Below are 19,819 nucleotides of genomic sequence, written 5' to 3'. Positions count from 1 at the left end.
TACCCGTGTGTGATGCTGAATTTGTAAGCAGCGAATGGAAAAGTGGCTCACAGAGCTTTTCCCAGCTTTTCCTAGCACAGGCAGTGCCTGCGTTTCTGACCATCCTTGTTTTCAGAACGTGCTGGCCCCAGCTCACCGCAGCATCTTAACTTTAGAGATGCTCTTGTTGCTTGCAGGACCCTCCCTGCCGGGGCCGTCACCGATGGACTGTGGACACTTAGCAGAGAGCAGCGAGGAGATCTGCAGCCCGGGCTCGGAGCCCGATTCCCTGCAGCCTTGCTCTGCCGGCAGCAATTCCTGCGTGCCCTTGGCGGCCGGGCCGCGGGCCGGGGCCGCTCCCGCTGCCGCTGCCGCTCCCGTTCCCGCTCCTGTTCCTGCTCCCGCTCCCGTTCCCGCTCCGGGCCGCCCCGCCGCCGCCAACGCCGCCCGGGAGCGCAGCCGGGTGCAGACCCTGCGCCACGCTTTCCTGGAGCTGCAGAAAACTCTGCCCTCCGTGCCGCCCGACACCAAGCTCTCCAAGCTGGATGTGCTCCTCCTGGCCACCACCTACATCGCACACCTCACCCGCAGCCTTCAGGATGAGGAGGAGACACCGGGAGAGGGTTTGGGCACTCTCCGAGGGGATGGATACCTGCACCCTGTCAAGGTAGGGGAGCTGAGGAGCAGCAACCACCTTCTGTCAGTGAGTGAGTACACTGGCCTTAGGTATGTAATTGAAATTAAAGATTTCGAGTTCCTGTACCTTGCCTAGAGGTCTTACATGAAAAGTCTGCCTGGACTAACCACTGTGCCCAAGTCTTAGGGGTCTGATGGAAATATCTTGGAGCTTTCCTCCAGGTACTCATTCAGGGACTTTGCACCAAAATACCAAATCTAGTGTATATCCAAACCTAGTGGAACCTGGTTTTTGGAAGTGAAGGTCAGCACCACAGGAATACTTGCATCTTCTTAGTCTATTTATGGAAACCTTGGAGATCCCCACAGACCCAGTGGATCCTGCTGGGAGGGGTCTATGTGACGAGGTGACACTGTCCCACAGCAGTGATGCAGCCACTGCTTTGGTTCTGCTGCCCAGGCAGCCCAATGCAGACAGCAGCATTAATTACCAACCATGTGTTAATTACTTCCATGAAAGTGCTTTTCAGAAGCCTACACTCTTCCCTTTGTCAAAAAAAAAAAAAAATAAAAATTGAGCGATGCAGAAGGGATGCTCTTGGAGAGGACAGGGCTGAAATCTATTTCCAAATGCAGTGCTCACTGCCTGATGGGGCTCAGACACTGCAGCGTGTTTTCTTTGGCTCTGCTCACAGGGAGTGAGTTAGAGCACTGGGGTGTTTTCTTTTTTTTTACTTTGAGAGTCTGAAGTCAGAATGATTTAATTAAGATTAATTTGTGAAGTAATCTCTAATTTCTAAAAAGTGCCTAATTCACAGAGAGTTCCTTGTTCACAATGTTGATTGCTGTATTTTACAACATGATGTGAATGTAGGCTTCTGAGGCCATTTAAATGATTAGCAGACTCATAAAGAAAGCAAAACTTCTATACCAATTAGAAGATGGCTATAATTTAAGTAAAAAAAAAATACTGTGATGTATTTCAAATTAAGTTCAAAAAAGCTTCTGTTAGTTCCCTCAGTCAGAGTGAAAGGACACAGGTCTCTTACGGTACTTTCTATCAGCTGCCAACTACTACTGGCAGAAAAATACTCTTGAATAGTTATTACAGCAGTTAAATTATCCAGGTGCCCATTTCCCAGGCTACTGGAAGAGAGCAATACTGGATTCACTTAAGCAATTATTTTTTATGAATATATTTGATGAATGTGTCACAGTCAAATCCTAGTATGTGCTTCAAAAACCCCAAAACACAGGATATGAGACAACCTTTAGAGACAGTCTTTAACTAAACTGATAGATTAAGCATAGTAAATGCAAATAGTGAGGAAAGTTAAATATCCAAGAACAGTCGTGTATACACTGTATTAAAAATATGGTTAATGACTTTAAACTTGGATGGTTTATTGGTGACAAACTCTTAACATCACTCTTGAATAAAATTACTGAATGAGATTGTACAGCCTTTCTAAGTGAGACTATGCAGCTGCTTTAGGTCTTCAAACAGAAGAGCTGAGATTTGTCTGCAGTACTATTGAGTGCTCCTAATCCAAAGGAAAGGTGCCAGTCTGTTCCCAGGAGAGTCTTAAAAAAACTGCATTCTTTTGGAACAATATGTGGCTGTGTTTCAGGTATTTTTGCATCCAATGTGTGTGACAAGTTGTGTCTTCAAGCATCCACCTCTCTAATACTGAACTTGGCACAGCAAACAGAGCTGGATGCTCCCTCCCAAGTTCTGGGTGCCCGGCTGCAGCCACCCACACCACAGGGCTGCTTGCAGTGAGTAACCTGCTGGGGTTAATCAGAATAAATATTTAACACCAAGAGTAACTGATGATTCCAAAAATCAGTGAGTGTAAAGATGAATTGTGGCATCTGAAATACCTGGAGCTGACAAGAACAAGAAGCTGAGAGTGTTGAAGACTGCCAAGGTGCAATTCCATTAAATTCCCTTAGACTCACAGCCTTCAGCAGCAGCCCCCGTGGTGGTGTGGGGCCCAGCCAGCAGGGATGGGTGTACACACGGGGCAGCAATTCCTGCAGGTGCAGGTGTATCCCTGCAGCATCCCTGGTGCCTTGAGAAGGAATTCTTTGTTTTATTCTACTAACAGAACATCTACGACACAAAGTGAGCTAGGCTGACTGGCCAGCACCGCCTGCTCCTGTCTGCTGGGGCATGGCAGGGTTGGGAGCAGTGCCTCACCATTAATTACCATTTATCCAGGCTGAGGCTCCCTTACCAAGCTCCAAACATTTTCCAGCGAATGACAAAACAGGAACTGCTTGGTGATAGCAACAGTTAGCTATTTTCTTGTACTACGATTCCATCAAATCTTTGCTGGGAAGTGCAGTTTGAGTGCAAAGATCCCGGGTGTCTCAGTGCTGTGCTTGTCTCCTCTCTTGCAGAAGTGGCCCATGCGTTCCAGGTTGTACATTGGAGCCACGGGACAGTTTCTGACTCACTCAGCACAAGGAGACAGCGCAAACCATGGGGAAACATCAACATCTTCACAGATCTAACCTCCCTTCTTGCTTCAAAAATGGTTATTTATTACACCTTATATATATATATTTAAGTTAAAAAACAGTATCTACAGACAAACTGTAATTCCTGAAATGCTGTTCCTAGCGGAGAAGGAATTGATTCTTAAATGTAATTAATACCTCATTAAGTTAATGTGACACATCATGGGTTTCTGTCATTACTGCGATCTGAATGAGGGGGAGTGGGAGGTGGTGACTGCAGCCAGCACCAATCCGAGCAGCAGCAAGGAGCTGCCTGCAGAGTTAAGTATCCTTGTCCTCTCCGGGACAAGCGCTGTGAGAAAAGAGAGGAGGAGTGATGTGCTAATGGCCAAGTACAGGGCAAAACAGGCTTGGGTGAAAAGAGAAAGGCAAGGCTAAAAATAGCAACTGTAATCCCACACAGACTTTCTCCACTGCTTAAATCCGATGGCAGAAATCCCCTGACCGCAGCCAGGTCAGGGCTGCACCCATTGGACAGTCCTATATGTTTGTAGCTATTGCTGGGAGTGTGGATGCCTGTTCATGGAGTAAAAATGTGCTGAGAGACCTGTGCACCCTGCACAGAGTAATTTGGGCACTGCTTGCATGCATCCACAGGACTGTGCTGCATGTCCCGGGCTCAGCCTGTGTTTGCTACCCCGGCACAACCACGAGTCTGCTCATTTCATTTAAGGGGTTCACATGCTGGAGCAGGTGACACCAAAGTGTTGGCTTGTTGGTAGCACACTTGTTCATTTAAACATCTATATTTAGGCAAGAAGAGTTGAAACTAAAGGCACAAATGTCATCTGTTGTATCTGTTCTGTAAAACACTGTACTTGTCATATGGTTTGTTATTGTTGAGGTAAATGTTCTATTAAATATTATTCAGTGAGTATTATATACTTTGAGTTGCCAAATCTGTTATCAGTTTCTCATTGCACACGGTAATATTCTAGATTTATAGATGCTGTCTTAAATATAAAATTTTTTAAAAAATTAAAAATTTTGTTTTAGGAAAACAAAAGTATTAGCCAGAACAACTTTCAAAAAAAACCACTGTGGTAAAATCCAGAGCTCTCAGCTGCCTCTGCAGCATTCTGAGCTTTAAACAAGATAATATACCTGGAAGAGTATTCAAGAAAGGGGGTGGGGAAAAGGATTCCTCAATGTTTTTAAAAGGCTTATTCCTTTGAATGTCATTGTAAGATTCTGACTGCATATCCAAGAAGCAGAGGTTCAGTTGGACATCAGGAGGAATTTCTTCACAGAAAGGGCTGTTAAGCATTGGAATGGGCTGCCCAGGGAGGTGGTGGAGTCACCATTCCTGGAGCTGTTCAAGAAAAGTCAGGATGTGCCACTTAGTACTGTGATCAAATTGACAAGGTGATAATCAGTGAAAGGTGACCAGCAGTCTTTTCCAACATAGTTGATTTTGTAAGCATGAAAAATGCTTTAGCATTAAGGGTTAAAAACATGGAAAGTTATGAATGGATGGCACAGAGAATACACCTCAGATTTTTCATCACTGAGCTACAAGACCTGTATCAGTTTCTCACTGTACATGATTTATAAATGTTGTCTCCTTTCTGAAGACTTTAAATTTTGAAGTGACGTTTAGGAACAAAAATACTACCAAGAACAACTTTTGTTAAAAAATGTAGTAAAAACTGGAGCTCTCCACAACCCCTGCAGTATTTACAACTAAATACTTACAATGCTCTGCAGGCAGCCAGAGAATCGGAGCAGCAAGCACTGTAGCTACTTACTGCAGCCATATCCCTAAGACTTTTTCAGCATTTTATGGAATTATTACAGACCTGTAAGAACATGCAGAATTACAAACAGCAGATTTTCAGTTGAGTTCCCCATGTTTATGAGCGTGGAATTTTTTTTTCTTCGAGACAGATTATTCTGCATCAGAATTATCTTGGTTCGTTCCAGAATCAAGACACCAGTTTAGGCAACACGCTCCCTTGAGCAGGGCAAGAGGTTTTATCTTCTAGAAATTTACAAGCAGGATAACAACAGATCCTCTGAACCTGCTTGCTCCGAACCTGATGTTTGGTTCCAATGCTACATTTCCTAGAAACTGTTCGTATCCTCGTATATACTGAAACGCAAAAGTCTGGCATTTAAGACTAGGAATATGCTCGTGGCCAGGAACATAGTTGCAAAATGTTTGTACACTGCATCAAAAGGTGACATTCTTCATGGAGGAACCTAAAAGATCTCGGCAAACCTCGGTCCTTGTCATCACAGTTTTCCCCTCGGAGGGATGGCACGGCTCCATGCGGAACTTCCCGCGGCCACAGCAGCAGCGCTTCCCGTGCAGACTCTGCAGCAGACGAACTTGCTCTCCCGGCTGCTCTCAGCCGGAACTCCAACAGCGCCTGCGGTCACGGATTGTTTTGTTTTGTTTTGCTCTCCCACCCATCCCGATCCCGATCCCGATCCCGATCCCGCCCCCGGCGCTCTCCCCGTGTCCCTGTGCGCGCGCAGCCGGAAGGCGCCGCGCCCGCCCCGCCCCGCCTTGGCCCGCGTATTTAGCGGGGTCCCGGCGGGAATCGCCCTTTCCGAGCGGGTCGGAACTGGAGCTGTCGCGCTGCCCGCCCCTGTTCGGGGTGTGCGCCTCGGTGGGTGCGCGGATGGATGTGGCGGGACCCTTTTGGCAGCAGATCCAGGGCTGGGGAGGGGAAAATGCCCGGTCGTGGGACGTGCCTGTGCTGATCCGTGCTTTGGGAGCGGGCCCGCCATGCCCCGGCCTCGGGCGTGGGAGCGGCAGCAGCGGCCGCCGAGTCTGATGGGTACAAATTAAAAGAGTGGAAATTTAGGTTAGGTAATGGAAGGAAAGTCTTTGCTGCGAGGGTGGTGAGGTCTTTGGGACAGGAAGATTGTGAATGCCCCAGGCCATGGTGGTGTTTAAAGCCGGGCTGGTTAAGGCCTTGAGCAGCCTGGTCTAGCGGGCGGTGTCCCTGCCCGTGGCAGGAAAGGGGCTGGGACTCGATGATCGCTGAGCTCCGTTCAGATCTTTTAACATTCCGTGTGGGTCCGCAGCGATCCGTGTGATTCGCAGCCGCCCGATCTCCGCCGTGCTCCTTGGAGCAGGTCCTGGCTCGGCAGTTCAGTGATTGCTGGCCTTCTCAGAGGAATTACAAACGCTCCCAGGTGGTTACGCAAGAAATCCCGACATGGCAAATCAAAGCAATGGCTGTAATGTTAGAAGTTGCAGGGATGGTTTGCAGGTGCTTTTCTAAAGAGCCAAAGCTATTGAGAGGAGTGATGGGCACGCTGCTGTAGCTGTGCCTGTGTTTCCCCTGGTGCTGAGGTGCAGTTCAGGCTGACACTCCAGCCACACAGGCTGCCTGGAGAGCGGCTGCCATGGGAGACTGAGAGGGACCTAATTACTCTGTGCTGTGTGGTGGTTACTGCGAGCTGTCTCTTGGCTTATCAAGTCTTGAAAGGAATGACAGATTGGACATTCAAAGACCCTTGGTTTTGCTGACAGGTCGTTTTCATCAGCAAATGTCTGTCATAATTCAGAAGATAAATTACCTTCTTTTTCTGTAGGGAATTGGGTAAGGGTTTTGAGGTGACCCAGACTATGCCCTATTTTGGGTTATAGGTACAGATCCAAACTGGTGGGGTCTGGCAGGGACAGGGCCCCAGGAGTATCAGCAGCCTCTGGGATAATGCTCTCCTGCATTACAGCCTGAGGTGTGAGTGCTGACCTCAGTTCAACTGGTGGTAAAACATCAGTGAGTTCCCCTGAGTGAACTGGGGTTAAAGGCTGTACCCTGCCAGGGTGCTCCTCTCCCCAGCCTGGCTGGTCATTAGGAGCACTGTACTTGTCCTGCAATCAGTCATTCCTCACACTGGAACTTGATTTAGGAAAATGGTCATGCCTCTGCTTAACATTGATGTCAGCTGATGCTCTATCCCAGGTAATTACAAAGAGAGCATGGGGTTTGTGTTTCTTGGACAGGCTTACTTTTCCTGAAGGAATGTTAACTGCTTTCTGCTGCTCGCTCAGCAGTGGAGCTCTCTGAATCAAACATCATCTTTTCTTTGTTTTAGGCAGAAAGTGAGGATCAAGATGAGTTTATTACTGGCTTTGGGAATCCTCAGTCTGGACTCTGCCACGCCTTGCAAACAAAAAGATGCCACCTGAATTCTGGAGCTACAGAAGTAAGTATTTCTTACTCTACTTAAAGATGTTGAGGGAAGCATCATGAAATCCAGATCAAAAGTGAAGCTGTTTAATGGCTTGCAAATCCACTTACAGATGGAAAAAGGAGAAATTTGATTGTATGTAGGGTTAAGAGATGGAAATCCTAACAAAAGATAATATGGCAGCTATAAAATCTAAGACTTCTCCCCAGAACAAAGCAGGTGCAATCCAAGAATCCCGAAGGAGTCAGAAGGGAGAGGCTTGTATCAGTTTTTAACTGGGGAAACATGACTTCTGATTTGAAGAATTCATGGATGTTAGTTGAAAGAGAGAGAATTATGTGAAAACAGTATGTTCAGATCACAATCCATGTGATCAGACTGTGTCAGCTGTCAACTTCAACTGTGTCAGTCTCAGTCTTGGAATATATTCCAAAGGGAAAGGTGGCTGTGGTAGTGAGCTTTACCTCTAGAAAGATACTTGGCATCTGGAGTTTGAATGTAAGAGGGACCTGCATTTTTGTGCCCAGAGCTTTACTCAGTCTGTTCTGAGCTTAGCAGTTAAAATGAAGGCTCTGCTTCAGGTTATGGCAGTACAGCTCTTGAGACAGACTTAACCAATTCCACTGTATTTAGTACCTGGAAAAAGCAATGTTACATAGGCAGGAAACTGCTGGCATAGTGATGATGACCCTTTGCCGTTTACCCAACTGAATGTTGTGATGAGCAGTGTTGTATATCTGATGTGCCAGCTAATCAGTAGGGTTTTCCCAATTTGATTTGCTCCTGTCATTTCTGATTTTATTTATTTTTTTTAAGGTTTTGTGACAGCAGATGACCACCTCCACTGACTTCCAGCCTTGTGTGTGCACATAGGGCCAACAGGAGAGTCCACCCACCTGTAGAAGTGTGGGTGTTCAAGGAGGTCAGTTGCTTTTTTACTGTCACAGTTCTCAGGCCTCCTGCAGGCTGTACTGCCATCCAGGGAAAGTCTACTGGCCATGTTGGCAACTGTCCTTTCCTTGTGGTACTGCTAGAAGTCTTCCAATTGTCAGAACTCATGGGAAAAGGTAGGGAGAAGCAAGGATAAAATGTTGTGCTCCTTTTGCAGAAAATCCCATAGTATTGTTTTTCAAAAATAGTGACTTATACAGGAATTCTATTTCAGTCTACCCTTAAAGAGTCATTTTTCTGGCATAATGATGAGACTTCTGCCGTTTACCCATCTGAATGTTTTTTGATGTGTATCTTGAGATCTGAAATGCCAGTGAGGGTAATACCTTTGTACTGATTGGTTAAGGGTACAGGAAACTAACTCATTATTGTTGTTATTGTTCTTAGCTTGAAAACAGCAGCCTGGAATGTGGAGTTCTAACGCACTCGGAAATGCTTCCATTGCCCTTCTTCCCCATCAGAAATACTGCTTGGTTCCATAGTACGGCAGGGGAGTAGCTGTTCACTGAAAATGAATAATCCTGGAATGAAGTTCAGGGTAGAGTGTCACTCTAGAAAGAGAAGTGGCCTTATGGGCAGTCTTTGAACTTAGTATGAATTTTTGAGTGTATCAAATAAATGAATCAAAAGTGATTAAGACAGAAATTAAAATGTGGGAAAACTTGTGTTGTCTGTAGCAGTGGGTATCAATAAAATTTTGGATTTCTGTTGTCAGTAACTTTTATTTTTTTTGGTGATGCTATGGGAACAGTAGCACTCTGATCCTGCTGGATTACATCCTGGGTAGAAGTAACACAAGCCTTAAGTATTCAGCTTGTCCAGATTTGACAGAAAATTGTACAATTTTACAGCAGCTTTTTTTATTTAATGTGTATCTCTCAGAGGCAGGGCTTGCTGAGGATTATGTCCAATGCTATATCCTTACTAGGAAAATGAAGCACAGGAAAGCTCATAGCTGGGGAAGCATACTGTGCCCTAAACACCTCATCTCCTACCATGCATTCTTCATTAGTTTTTACAGTGAGGTAGAGTTGAACTCATTGAGCTACCTGCCTACCAGGTTATCTAATGTTTTTTTTACCTGACTGTAGCACTCTACTATTCCCTGCACTCTATATAAAGTAATGTGGAAAGACTGGGTTTTGCAGGTTGGGGTGGTTTGGTGGGTTTCTTTTGTGGTTTGTTTGTTTTGCAGGCTTTTTTGTTTTGCTTGGGTTTTGGTTGCAGAAGCATCTGACAGCCTTGTCTAATCTCACCTTGCTGTAATGCAATTAAAAAAAAGAACAAAAACCACAGAACATGAAGCAGTATGATAATACTTTTATACATTTCCAAATCTATACACCATGAGTAAGTACAGACTGTTGACTTAAACTATGAAAAGAAAAGTTTTAATGTTCTTAAAACTCTTTAACCCTTTGGGTGATACATTTGAAAGGAAGAAACAAGAAAAACTGCAGAACTCAGGTAGCTGAAATAAAATACTATATTCTGAACTGGTGATTTAATTTTCAGTTGTAGTCTTATTAAAAATTTTGAATCCTAAATTACTCCTTGCTTAACTGTGAATGGAGAGTGGTAGCCAGGAAGGGAAGTTCTGGTTAGGACTGTATGACCTTGGCTTTCCAGTGTGAGGGCATCCCTCCTGCCTTCAAATAACTCACAAAACTTGTAATTCAAGTCCGGTTAGCTATGCTTTATTACTTGGTAAAACATCACTGAACTGTCTAAGTTTTTAGTAATTCTGTATTTCTAACTGTAGCCTCTCAAAAAGCCAAAGCCTGAGGCTTTACTTCAAGTGGAGTTTTTATTCTTCATGAGTGTTAATATGAATTCCTGGGCTATAGGCAGCAATAAATTTCAGCAGTTGATGGTGACACTGGATGAGGTAAATATCTCTCTGTTGCAGCGAGTTTTCATCATTGAGGTCAAATGGAAATACAGGATTTGGTGCTACACATAATGCAGATGTGCCTAGGCAAAGAAGAAATTAAGCTTTAAGACTTGTTTGCCAGTACTTTGAGGGGAAAAAAGAGCTGTGATGCAAATTACTTAGTAATGCAATCCTAGATCATAATTCTTATTTCACATCAAATCTGTGTGTGAGCAAATATGACTGATGCTTAATAAACAAAAAAAACCCTCCAACCCTTGCTTTTGGTTTCCCCAGGGAGGGAAATCTGTCCTTCGTGTAACCTGAGCCAGTGTTAGAGTAGCAGTGCTTTAAATAAACCAGTATGAAGGACAGACTTGGTGCTGGCCTGTGACCTTGTTACATACAGCACTGGACAAACGGACAGACTTCTCCAATACCAGTCTTCAGTGGAAGTTCTGGATTTTGATTTGAAACCTGCTATTACAATCAATGGATGTAGAATGTTTTCAGACTGACAAAATGTGACAGTGATGCACCCAAGATTAAGGAACTGTTGTGCATTATTTACCATGTTTTAGGGTCAGTGATGACTCCAGTAACAAGATGGCAATCACTGCGTCTTCCTCAAGTACTGTCTCTCTTAAACTGAGCTTGGCATGAGCCTTAGCCAGTGAAATCCTAAGAGATCAATATAAGCATGTCAGAAATAAAAAATACTGAAGGTGTGAGTACAGTGTCTATTAGCCTCTGTCAAACACTTGTGTAAATCACAAGTTAACACTGGGGTGGTTTTTTCATAAGTCAGCTGTGCAGTTACACTTACCACTGACAAAATACATATTATACATTAACTTTCTGTGCTAAAAAGTGGAACTTAGAATGTTATCCATAAATACTTTTTTTGCTTCCATAATAAAGCTGTATCTATTTCAAGTCCCTTTTTTTTCTAGATAGCTTTAATAATGATACGTTTTAAAATAGCTGAGGGTTTTTTTTGTTTTGTTTTGCCAGGCAAAGTTGTCTGAACTTGGGTTTCTTTTAGCAGTGTCAATATATAAAATAAATGGCATTCATAAATAGTAAGATTATTTATGCTTGAAGTTTTCAAAACTAGAGTCTTTTATGTAGATTTTTATTAAACAAGCTCCTGAGCAGATTAGCACAATTTCTCTTTGAAAATGGAAAGTAGGACATACAGAATTTTTAGTGCAGAGGCTGATAATGTTGATCCATGAATGGAATCTCTTCTCACCCTGCGACTTGCAAGATAATAGCCCTGAATGAGACTTTCTGCTTCTGAACTCAGTACAGCATGAAGATTCCTAGCAAACAAAATAAACTAGAGAGAGGGCATACATTTTAAATATTTAACTGGAAAATAAGGAATTGTCCTTTTCTCCACAACTTTTAATACAGCAGTAGCATAGTAATACCAGCTGGACAATATATTCTACCAGTAGTTTTAATAGGAAAGACAGTTGTCACCATTTGGCTATGCTGAATAAGGAAGTTATGAAGGATAATAATAAGGACAGATCTTGGATAGTAAACAGAATTATAGAATGGGACATTAAAGATGATCCTGTCCCAACTCTCCTGCAATGGGCAGGGACACTTTCCACTAGACCAGGTTGCTCAGAGCTGCATCCAACCTGAATTTGAATACTTCTGGGGGGGAAATTATCTGTTAGTTATGTTACAGATATTGACAATTTAATTAGAATGGAATATTAACTTCTACTACGGCTTGTAAACTGTTTGGTCAGTATAGATACTGGAGATCTGCTCTTGTATGAATGTTAACTTAGTACATTTTCCAGAAACATGCTCAAACTATTTGTTATAGTGACCCTTTTGAAGAACTGAAGCTGCTTTTGTTAATGATCCTAATAGTGATAGTGCAAATATGGTGGGGGAAAGGGTAGAAAGTGAGTATTAAAAGTAAGCAGACAGCAGAGAGAACCTTCTGATGCCAAACCCAGTATGATATTCACAAATATAATGCATTTCTAAATTATTGTGTATAATCTGTTACCTCCTCATAATCCTGTGTTCTGAACTGCTGTGAGGCTTTGTACAGCATGACTTCAGGATTCATGGCTTTTTTCAAGATATGATGTACAACAGGAGAAGACGGACGACAGGAAGGAAACTCATTGTAGATCAAGAGTCCAAAACCATCTACAAGGTTAACTGGAATCAAACTCACATCCTAAAGAAAAGACCCAGAGAAAGAAAACATCTACTTTATTTTGGGCTTTTGACTTGTAGAAGCACCACCATCCATGTTTTATATCTGAAATATCCTATACTCACTTATACTGCAAGATTATCTAAAGAATTACCTGTAGTACTTGGTAAAATTTTGTTTGAATGACACCTATTTTTTTGGGAAAGCTATCTCATTTTAGAAGATACGTGATTTAAAGTTGCTTAAGTTGTGACTTTCTGGGAAATACTAACAAGTTTTATTGTTTTCAATATTTTATAAGTGGAAATGAACACAAATGACTGCTGTAGCACAGTTCCTCTCATAACAAGGCATGTGCTTTACCATCTGTCCAATTAGAAAGTTCTCCTTGTGTATATGTTTCTTTGAGGAAGAGTCCACATCTACAAAGGACCAAAAGTTGGTCTGAACTGAAACAGTAACTTGTTGGTCAGCCTCTTCTCCATACTTCTTCCCAGGAATAAATACTGTTGTTGTTCTGCTCTCTAGCACTAGGATAAGATAAAATTCATCAGTTATGTGACAGATTTAGCTTAGTTGTAAATTCTATCTGAAATCAGTCATGATTATGATTTTGCTGAATTATTATGATTAATAATATCTGTAGCATAGCAGATTTAAGTTTACAGGACCTTGGCTTTTTTGTCATGTATCTTACACATACCCATTAAAACCAGCACACAGATTTTTGCAGCATTTGAGGGCCATAAGCTGGGGAACAAACCTAGCCTTGAATTTGCTTGTACTTGTTTAGTTCTGTCCCCTCATTTGTTAGGAGGTGGGAGATTACCAGACTGTAGAAGTTCAAGTTTATCCTTTTTATATGAATTTAAGTCTCCTAGGTAACAGATGCCACCCTTGGCCAGCACAGCGCTGCAAGCTTGAATACTGGCACTTCCAGTTCCGTGTTTATCTTTGGACACAGAAGGAAAAATGTCGCTGGAAGGGGGGTGTCGTATGCCACGAGGCAGAAGACATAAGCTGTAATTCAGAAGCCTGGAGGATTAAATAATTCTGTCAGTCATAAATTGTTAAATTATTCACTTCTAAAAAAAACTCAGTAAATTAGAAACAACAACAAAAAACATCCTTAACATGAAACCAGCATCAGAACTAATTGTTTAACTTTTAATACAAAAGTAGAGATTCAAGCCTGCTGTCCAACAGCTGTCATCAAGACTGTATTTCTTATGGATTAAACATGAGGCAAATCAATCATGTTGCAGAAGTAATTCCTAGGAAACCAAATACATCTTGTAATTTAACTCCACATTGTTAACTCCTCTTTTTATTCTACAGAAACTTTTCCAGTGATTTAAAGTTTAGAGGATTAGTAATTCTGGCCATCTGGGAAAAATGAAAAGGCTGGAACTTGCAAGCTCTGCCTTCCTGAGTTACACACTCCCCTCCAATTCTTTTGGAGAAAGAAGATATAAACTATCTTTTTCATCCCCTGTACTATGTTCTTTGGCACAGAGAAGTTGCAAATTGTCTGTCTGGTTCCACAATCAAAGGCTCTTAATGATTTTAAGATGTCAGAGCATGGTTTGCCCTACTATTATGACCTGGGAGAAAATTACTAAGTAAAATTAGTAAGAATTAGTAAATAGGTATTGCACCAATGGAAATATGTAGGAAATGCCTACTTTGACAGGCTGCTGACAGTAAATATGGTATATGTGCAAGATAGTACAAATTACAATATTGATCATGATTTACAGTGTGCAACCATTTTAATATAAACCAGATGTTTTTATTCTTAAAACACTGAACTCCTGTTTCTTTTAAGAAATCTTAACCTGGGAGAAAAGAAGTCTTGCAGTTCATGTTTTTAAAAATTTCAACTAATTTTTACAGCTAAATTTTGAAGTGGTCAAAGTTTTGGGATTTTTTTCGCAACAAAAAATATTAGTGAATTGATTGAATAACTTCCAAATGAAAATAAAATTCCAACCCCTTTCAGAGATCTTAAGGAGAAAATAATTTTGTTTAAATTAATGTAAATCTGAGCATATTGTACTTTTCTGAAGTGTATGTTAAATTGTGTTAACAGTTTTATTGTTGCATGAACAGGTAAATACATAAGATGCATAGTAAAAAATATTTAAAGGCAACAACAACCAGATTTATAGTCTATGTGTAAAAATATATGTGAATTCTGATGCCTTATTAGAATTTTTTTTACGAAAAAGATAAAAATGTAAGTATCTGTTTATACACACTGCTTATTTACTCAAAAGGCTGATAGCTGTGAGTCAGTGATGAGAGGGCTTAAATTGACACAAGGTTTGAGAAGTCGAACCCTTTTTTTTGTTACAAGCTTCTGGGACAGCTTTCAGTTTTGATTTTAGAAGAATGTTTTATCTGAGCTCTGCAAAACTGTGCTAGTGTTAAATTCTTACCATAATCTTAGGAGACTTTTAAGAGGTTTTAGAATTAATGAAGTTCTGATCTCGATTTATCATTTGAAAGAAACTAAAATATCCCAGGGATGAAAATCGAGTATTTAACTACGTTGGTGCCTTGTATATTCTTTTAAAACAAAGTCTCTAGCTTTTCATGTAAGACCAATCTTAAAATCTTTTAAATTCTAATTTATGTTGGAAAAAAAGGAATCTCTTTACCTGTCAATTACTAGTGCGTCACTTGTCATAATCAAGAGATCCAAATAATCTGCATTTTCTTTTTCAGATGTCTGTACTAGACTCAGCAATATTGCAAGTTTAAGAGTATTGTAAGTTCCTGGTGGAACAACTTGAGAAGCAAAGATGTTGGCCAGGACGGCAGTAAATCTCCAGCATGAACTTGAAGTCAGTGAGAGCAGATACTTAAAATTGTCACTGACAGAAGAAATACCTAATGGAAACAAAGTTCAGGTGAACAAACACATTAGAGATCCATGCAGGTGTGTTAGAGCAAATCACCATTGGGGTCTTGATACAAAAACTTACCAAGAACAAATACATCTCTGTATTAAGCACAAATTCAGAATGTAAGCATCTGACACTCTTAATTTTACTGCTAAAAAGGTAGCAGACATGATCTGCTAGAACTGATGGTATAAGACAGGAAAAACAAACTGAAGTATCAGGTTCATTTTATATGACTTCAAAGTACTTTCCAATGGATAGGAGAAGATGGAAAGAGAAGTTGAAGAGCTACAGTAAATAATTAGGGGGTTTCCCAATGCCTTGGAAAGTAGATACTCTCAAATAGCAAGAAGTACACATTTTGGACTGTAAGAGGAAAGTCTCTGAGTGGTTTTATAATCTGGACCTCTGGGCAACAAAAACTGAACCAATTCTCAGTATTTTTTTCTGGGAGGTTTTTGGGTCTTTTTTAAAGTCAAATTTTAATGGAACTTTCTTACCATTTGGTTTATAGAGCTGTACACTATTGACTTCTATACATGCAGTCGCTTGTAGGCCGTTCTGTACACAAGCTGGAATTCCTATAATCCTGTAGTGGTTTCCTATTGTCATTTTATTGGCCAGTTCATCTGCAAATAATAATAAAAAACTAAGTGCAGGGGGGAAAAGCTACAGATATGTTAGAGCATAAAAACAGTTTTAAAGACATGGTCAGAAAACTACACATTGTGAACGTTTGATTTTATGATTTAACATTGGCAGAAAACAGCTGGATGCCAGATTGATAATGGACTAGAATAAAATGAAACATACAATTTTAATTATTTAGTGCAAAATAAGAAAGTCATACCAGGTAAGGGAAAACAGATTATAAAGAAAATGGACAGTGCATTTAGTCCTGCATTGAAAAGAAAATGGATCTTTTGCAACTGTATTTCCTACTCTGAAACTTGTGGCACCACCATTATCAATCACTGTCCTATAAAATGTCAGAGAAAAAACCCAGCACAATAAAGAGGAGATACAAAGTACACAGATTTCAAAAAGACACACAAACAGCTTTGTGAAGCTTTATATTTTTGTGCACCTTAGAAAACCAAATCCTATTTATTTTTTGAAAATGAGAATTAAATCCAACCAGATCTCAATCTCAGCCTGAGAAAAAGTGTAACCACACTGATCACTACAGCCAGCAGAAATTTAATGCATGCAACTCTCTGTATCTTGACCATAGATTGTTCTATAAATGTTTATTATAATTTTAGTACTACTAGTTCTTTCTATTTAGTTTTCAATAAATGAACCATACAATTCCCCAGGCTTTTGGAATGGAAGAGGATTTTTTTGTTGCTTGTCTCCGTGTTTGTTTGGGGTCTTTTTAAGAATTAATGGAGGTATGTTGCTGAGTTGTGATTTCAGTTAGATACCAACATTAGAAATCATTTAATGTTTGTAGTGGACAGCAGTGGTAGTAGGAGCCAAAAATCCCGATGGAATATGTAAAACAGCTAGATTGAGGAAGGATGTTAAATACACACAAAGTTATTACAGAACAGCATGACCAAAGGAAGTAGAAAGGAGGAAAAAACAAGCAACAGTTAGACACTGCTGAGCTGGCCAGGAGATTTTAATTAAATGGAGGTATAGAAGTGACACAAGAATGTCTAAGTTTTGCTGTGTACACTCTGCAATCACCTGTACACTCTGCTTTGTCACCTAGCTGCTTTTTGTAAAATTAAGGGGGAGAGTACAGAAAGAACTGTAATATAAATTAGGACTTTCACCAGTTTGGAAAAAGAAAAAAAAATGGAGCTACAATTTCAAGGGATTATTACAGATTCTAAAACATTTTTCACAGAACTCCAAAGTTCAGCTTACCTCTCAAGAACAATGTAAATGCCTGAATCCTAAAATAGGATTTATCAGTGGAATATCCTTTCAAAGCATTCAGAATTTTAGCATCAATCATTTCAACTATTTGTTTATCTTTCAAAACAAAGGCAAAGAAAAAGGTTAATTCTCTTGAAAACATACTTTTTAAAAACAGTGGTGTATTTTAAGTAGGCTTTTTCCACTTCAATATTTTGTTTACTTATTGTGTAACAGAAGTAGAAAACTACCAGATCTAAAAGTTAGATTACATAGATCCTACCACCAAGTACTCTAAATTTCATGTCTTCCTGTAGTGGTGAAGAACACAAGCTACACACAAAATCAGTCCTCACTGTAGCAGACTCTGTAGCTCCAGGACAATGCACTCTGATGCACCTAAACCCTAAAAAAAGAGTAATAATTTACCAACCATTAAAAAGGAGGGCATATAGCTTTAGTTTTAAATTTCCCATGAAGAACAGAAGAAATTCAAATACGAGACAGTGAAATTATAAATTTATTACACGTTGTTTCTTCAGATGAGCCTCCCTTACATATTCCACTAAAATAATCCATCTGATTTATTGTGTTTGGCCACGAGATGGCAGAGTTTCCTACTGCACACTCCCAAGCTGCACGGCTTGGCCGGGCTTTCTTGAGGAGGGAGCCACTGCGGCTTCTGCCTGGCGTGGGAATGACAGGGAATATGGATAGCCACTATTAGAGGTACGTGTCCTCGTAAAGATGTCTGTATGATTTAATCTGCAGTCTCCAAACTTCGGGATTTTGCATCTGTTCTATAACTCTATGGTCTCTCTTACAGAAGAAGGAAAAAACCAGCCTTAAAAGTACTTAGGGCCTCTCTCTGTTCGGTAATACCACTCATAGTAGTTCCACAGAAGTAAACTACTCATCAAAGCATCACTTTTTCCTTCTAGAAGCTTTTGCCAGCCAGTAAGCATATTATTCTGTGGTATTTTTTTATAGACAGAAACAGTTTCCAAGGAAAAAGGTATTTTACTAGTTTCGCTTATTTACTTTAGAGATATTCTTAATTAAGATATTTAAGGATTTAAGATATTAAATATGTTCAAGTTATACAGGTGACCTACTTTTTCTCCTGTAAGCTATCTTCAGCATTAGGAAAAGGGATTGCTGGCACAGCTGTTCTTCCATTTGATAATGCTAAGCAAGTCCATTCCTTTCAATTAACAAAAGTCCAGCAGTGTTCATTAAAAAAAAAATGTATGCACAATAAAACTATATAGGAAAATACCTTTGTTAGGCTAGGTTTTAAATCTCTTATTACTAAATTTATTCAAAAGCTTTTTATATTTTTTACTACCTTCAGAGAATGGACAGCTTTCCTCAGTACAAAGAAATCTTGCTCCTTGTGTGTATTTTGTTACAGTTCCCATTGCAATCACTATCCCTTCAGACATATAAAATCTTTGAGATGTGTAATTAAAGGGATATGTAGAAAGACTCAGAACATAACTTGGTAAAGGTGGCAAATGTGTTGGTTTCAGCAATATACTGATCTAGCAAGAGATACAATGGCATTAATATCATAAAAACATTTTTATTTAAAACTGCTTTACTTTTCATAGACAAACACACAATGTAAAACATAACTGTTAGAAAATTTTTGAAACACATGAAGAATAACTACGTTTCATATTAATTAATCTCACAATTCCAATGTGGTAGGGTGAGACTTCCAGCTATTTTTACTTATAAATAATACTGCAACTAAAGGGAAAATGAAAACTTAATACAAAAATATTTGTTAATATTCCACTATACTTGGAAGATTCAAGATCTAAATGGAGAAAACCAATGTAGACTCACCTGGGCTTCTGTCTGCAATTGTTCAATTAATGATAATGTCTTAATAGCTACGAAGCACACCTGTGATGGAAAAATAACTTAATTTTAGAAAGGAAAATCTAGTTAAAATTTAGATGGTGCACCTTTGTCTACTCATCTACTAAACACTTACTGACTGAAAAATCTGTGCAGCTTGTAGGGGATTATGAAGAACATAGTTTCCAAGAGTTGCATCCAATTCAGCAATGTCAGAAGGATTAATTGAAATTACGAAACGATAAACAGCATAACTTTGTTTTGAGTCTGTAGGAGCAAAAAAGCATCTTAAAATAACAGATTTGTGTAACATTATGTATCAATTTAACAGACTATGTATTGAGTAATACCATTATATTTTTTGCAATCATGCACAAATTTCTGAAGGCCACCACTTCTGTCAAGGTAGACAAGGACAACTTCCCTCATTTTCTGTATTTCAGGATCCATCTTCCAAGATCTTTGCACTCTTTATCTGTGGGAATAAACTGTGAAGAAATGGTGGTAGCACTGGCCATGCTATAGCAGTAATAATAAAGGTACATATTAACAAAGCCACACAAAATTAAAATAGTCTCTTTTTCAAACTAGGCAATTCTTGAAGGATTTTTAAAATTCACTTCAAAGCTCTTTCCAGTGACTGAAGCATATCCTATTTCTAACGTAAATTTCTGAAGAATGCTGTAGTGTTTTCATTTCCTTGGTGAATTATTTCACTCTCCTAATTCCCTAAGCCATGAAATTAAAGTTTCTGTTTCATTTAACCTCCCCTGTAGATTTTATAATCAGTCTATCAAAAGTAAGACTTAAAATTTTATCTCCCTTATTTGAGAAGTCTGTCATAGCTGTTAAAATTGTCAA

The 19,819-nt window shown here is 40.1% G+C and overlaps 3 protein-coding genes across 5 annotated transcripts in view; 2 read left to right on the top strand and 1 right to left on the bottom strand.

Annotated features, from left to right (window-relative positions):
- Positions 1–222, top strand: part of PPP1R42 (protein phosphatase 1 regulatory subunit 42) — a 29,469-nt gene extending 29,247 nt beyond the window's left edge. For all 3 annotated transcript variants that reach the window (XR_015807618.1, XM_088175820.1, XM_088175824.1), the window contains exon 11: positions 177–222. The gene's annotated coding sequence lies outside the window, so the exon portion shown is untranslated. The remainder of the gene's footprint in view (positions 1–176) is intronic.
- On the top strand, positions 203–5,515 carry TCF24 (transcription factor 24). The gene is made up of 2 exons (XM_014872994.2): positions 203–646; positions 3,022–5,515. The coding sequence occupies exons 1-2, from the start codon at positions 203–205 to the stop codon at positions 3,133–3,135; spliced, it is 558 nt and encodes a 185-aa protein (XP_014728480.2). The 3' UTR covers positions 3,136–5,515.
- Positions 5,516–9,625: 4,110 nt separating this feature from the next.
- MCMDC2 (minichromosome maintenance domain containing 2) lies at positions 9,626–18,633 on the bottom strand. The gene is made up of 11 exons (XM_014873020.2): positions 18,438–18,633; positions 17,373–17,495; positions 17,099–17,206; positions 15,721–15,849; positions 14,975–15,206; positions 13,141–13,346; positions 12,675–12,841; positions 12,156–12,332; positions 11,317–11,459; positions 10,689–10,798; positions 9,626–10,218 (listed from the first exon to the last, which is right to left on the bottom strand). The coding sequence occupies exons 1-11, from the start codon at positions 18,532–18,534 to the stop codon at positions 10,052–10,054; spliced, it is 1,659 nt and encodes a 552-aa protein (XP_014728506.2). The 5' UTR covers positions 18,535–18,633; the 3' UTR covers positions 9,626–10,051.
- Positions 18,634–19,819: the final 1,186 nt, after the last annotated feature.

This window comes from Sturnus vulgaris, chromosome 1, assembly GCF_052056855.1.
Source record: "Sturnus vulgaris isolate bStuVul1 chromosome 1, bStuVul1.hap1, whole genome shotgun sequence".
NCBI lineage: Eukaryota > Metazoa > Chordata > Aves > Passeriformes > Sturnidae > Sturnus > Sturnus vulgaris.
This window is presented reverse-complemented; position numbering and strand designations above follow the sequence as displayed.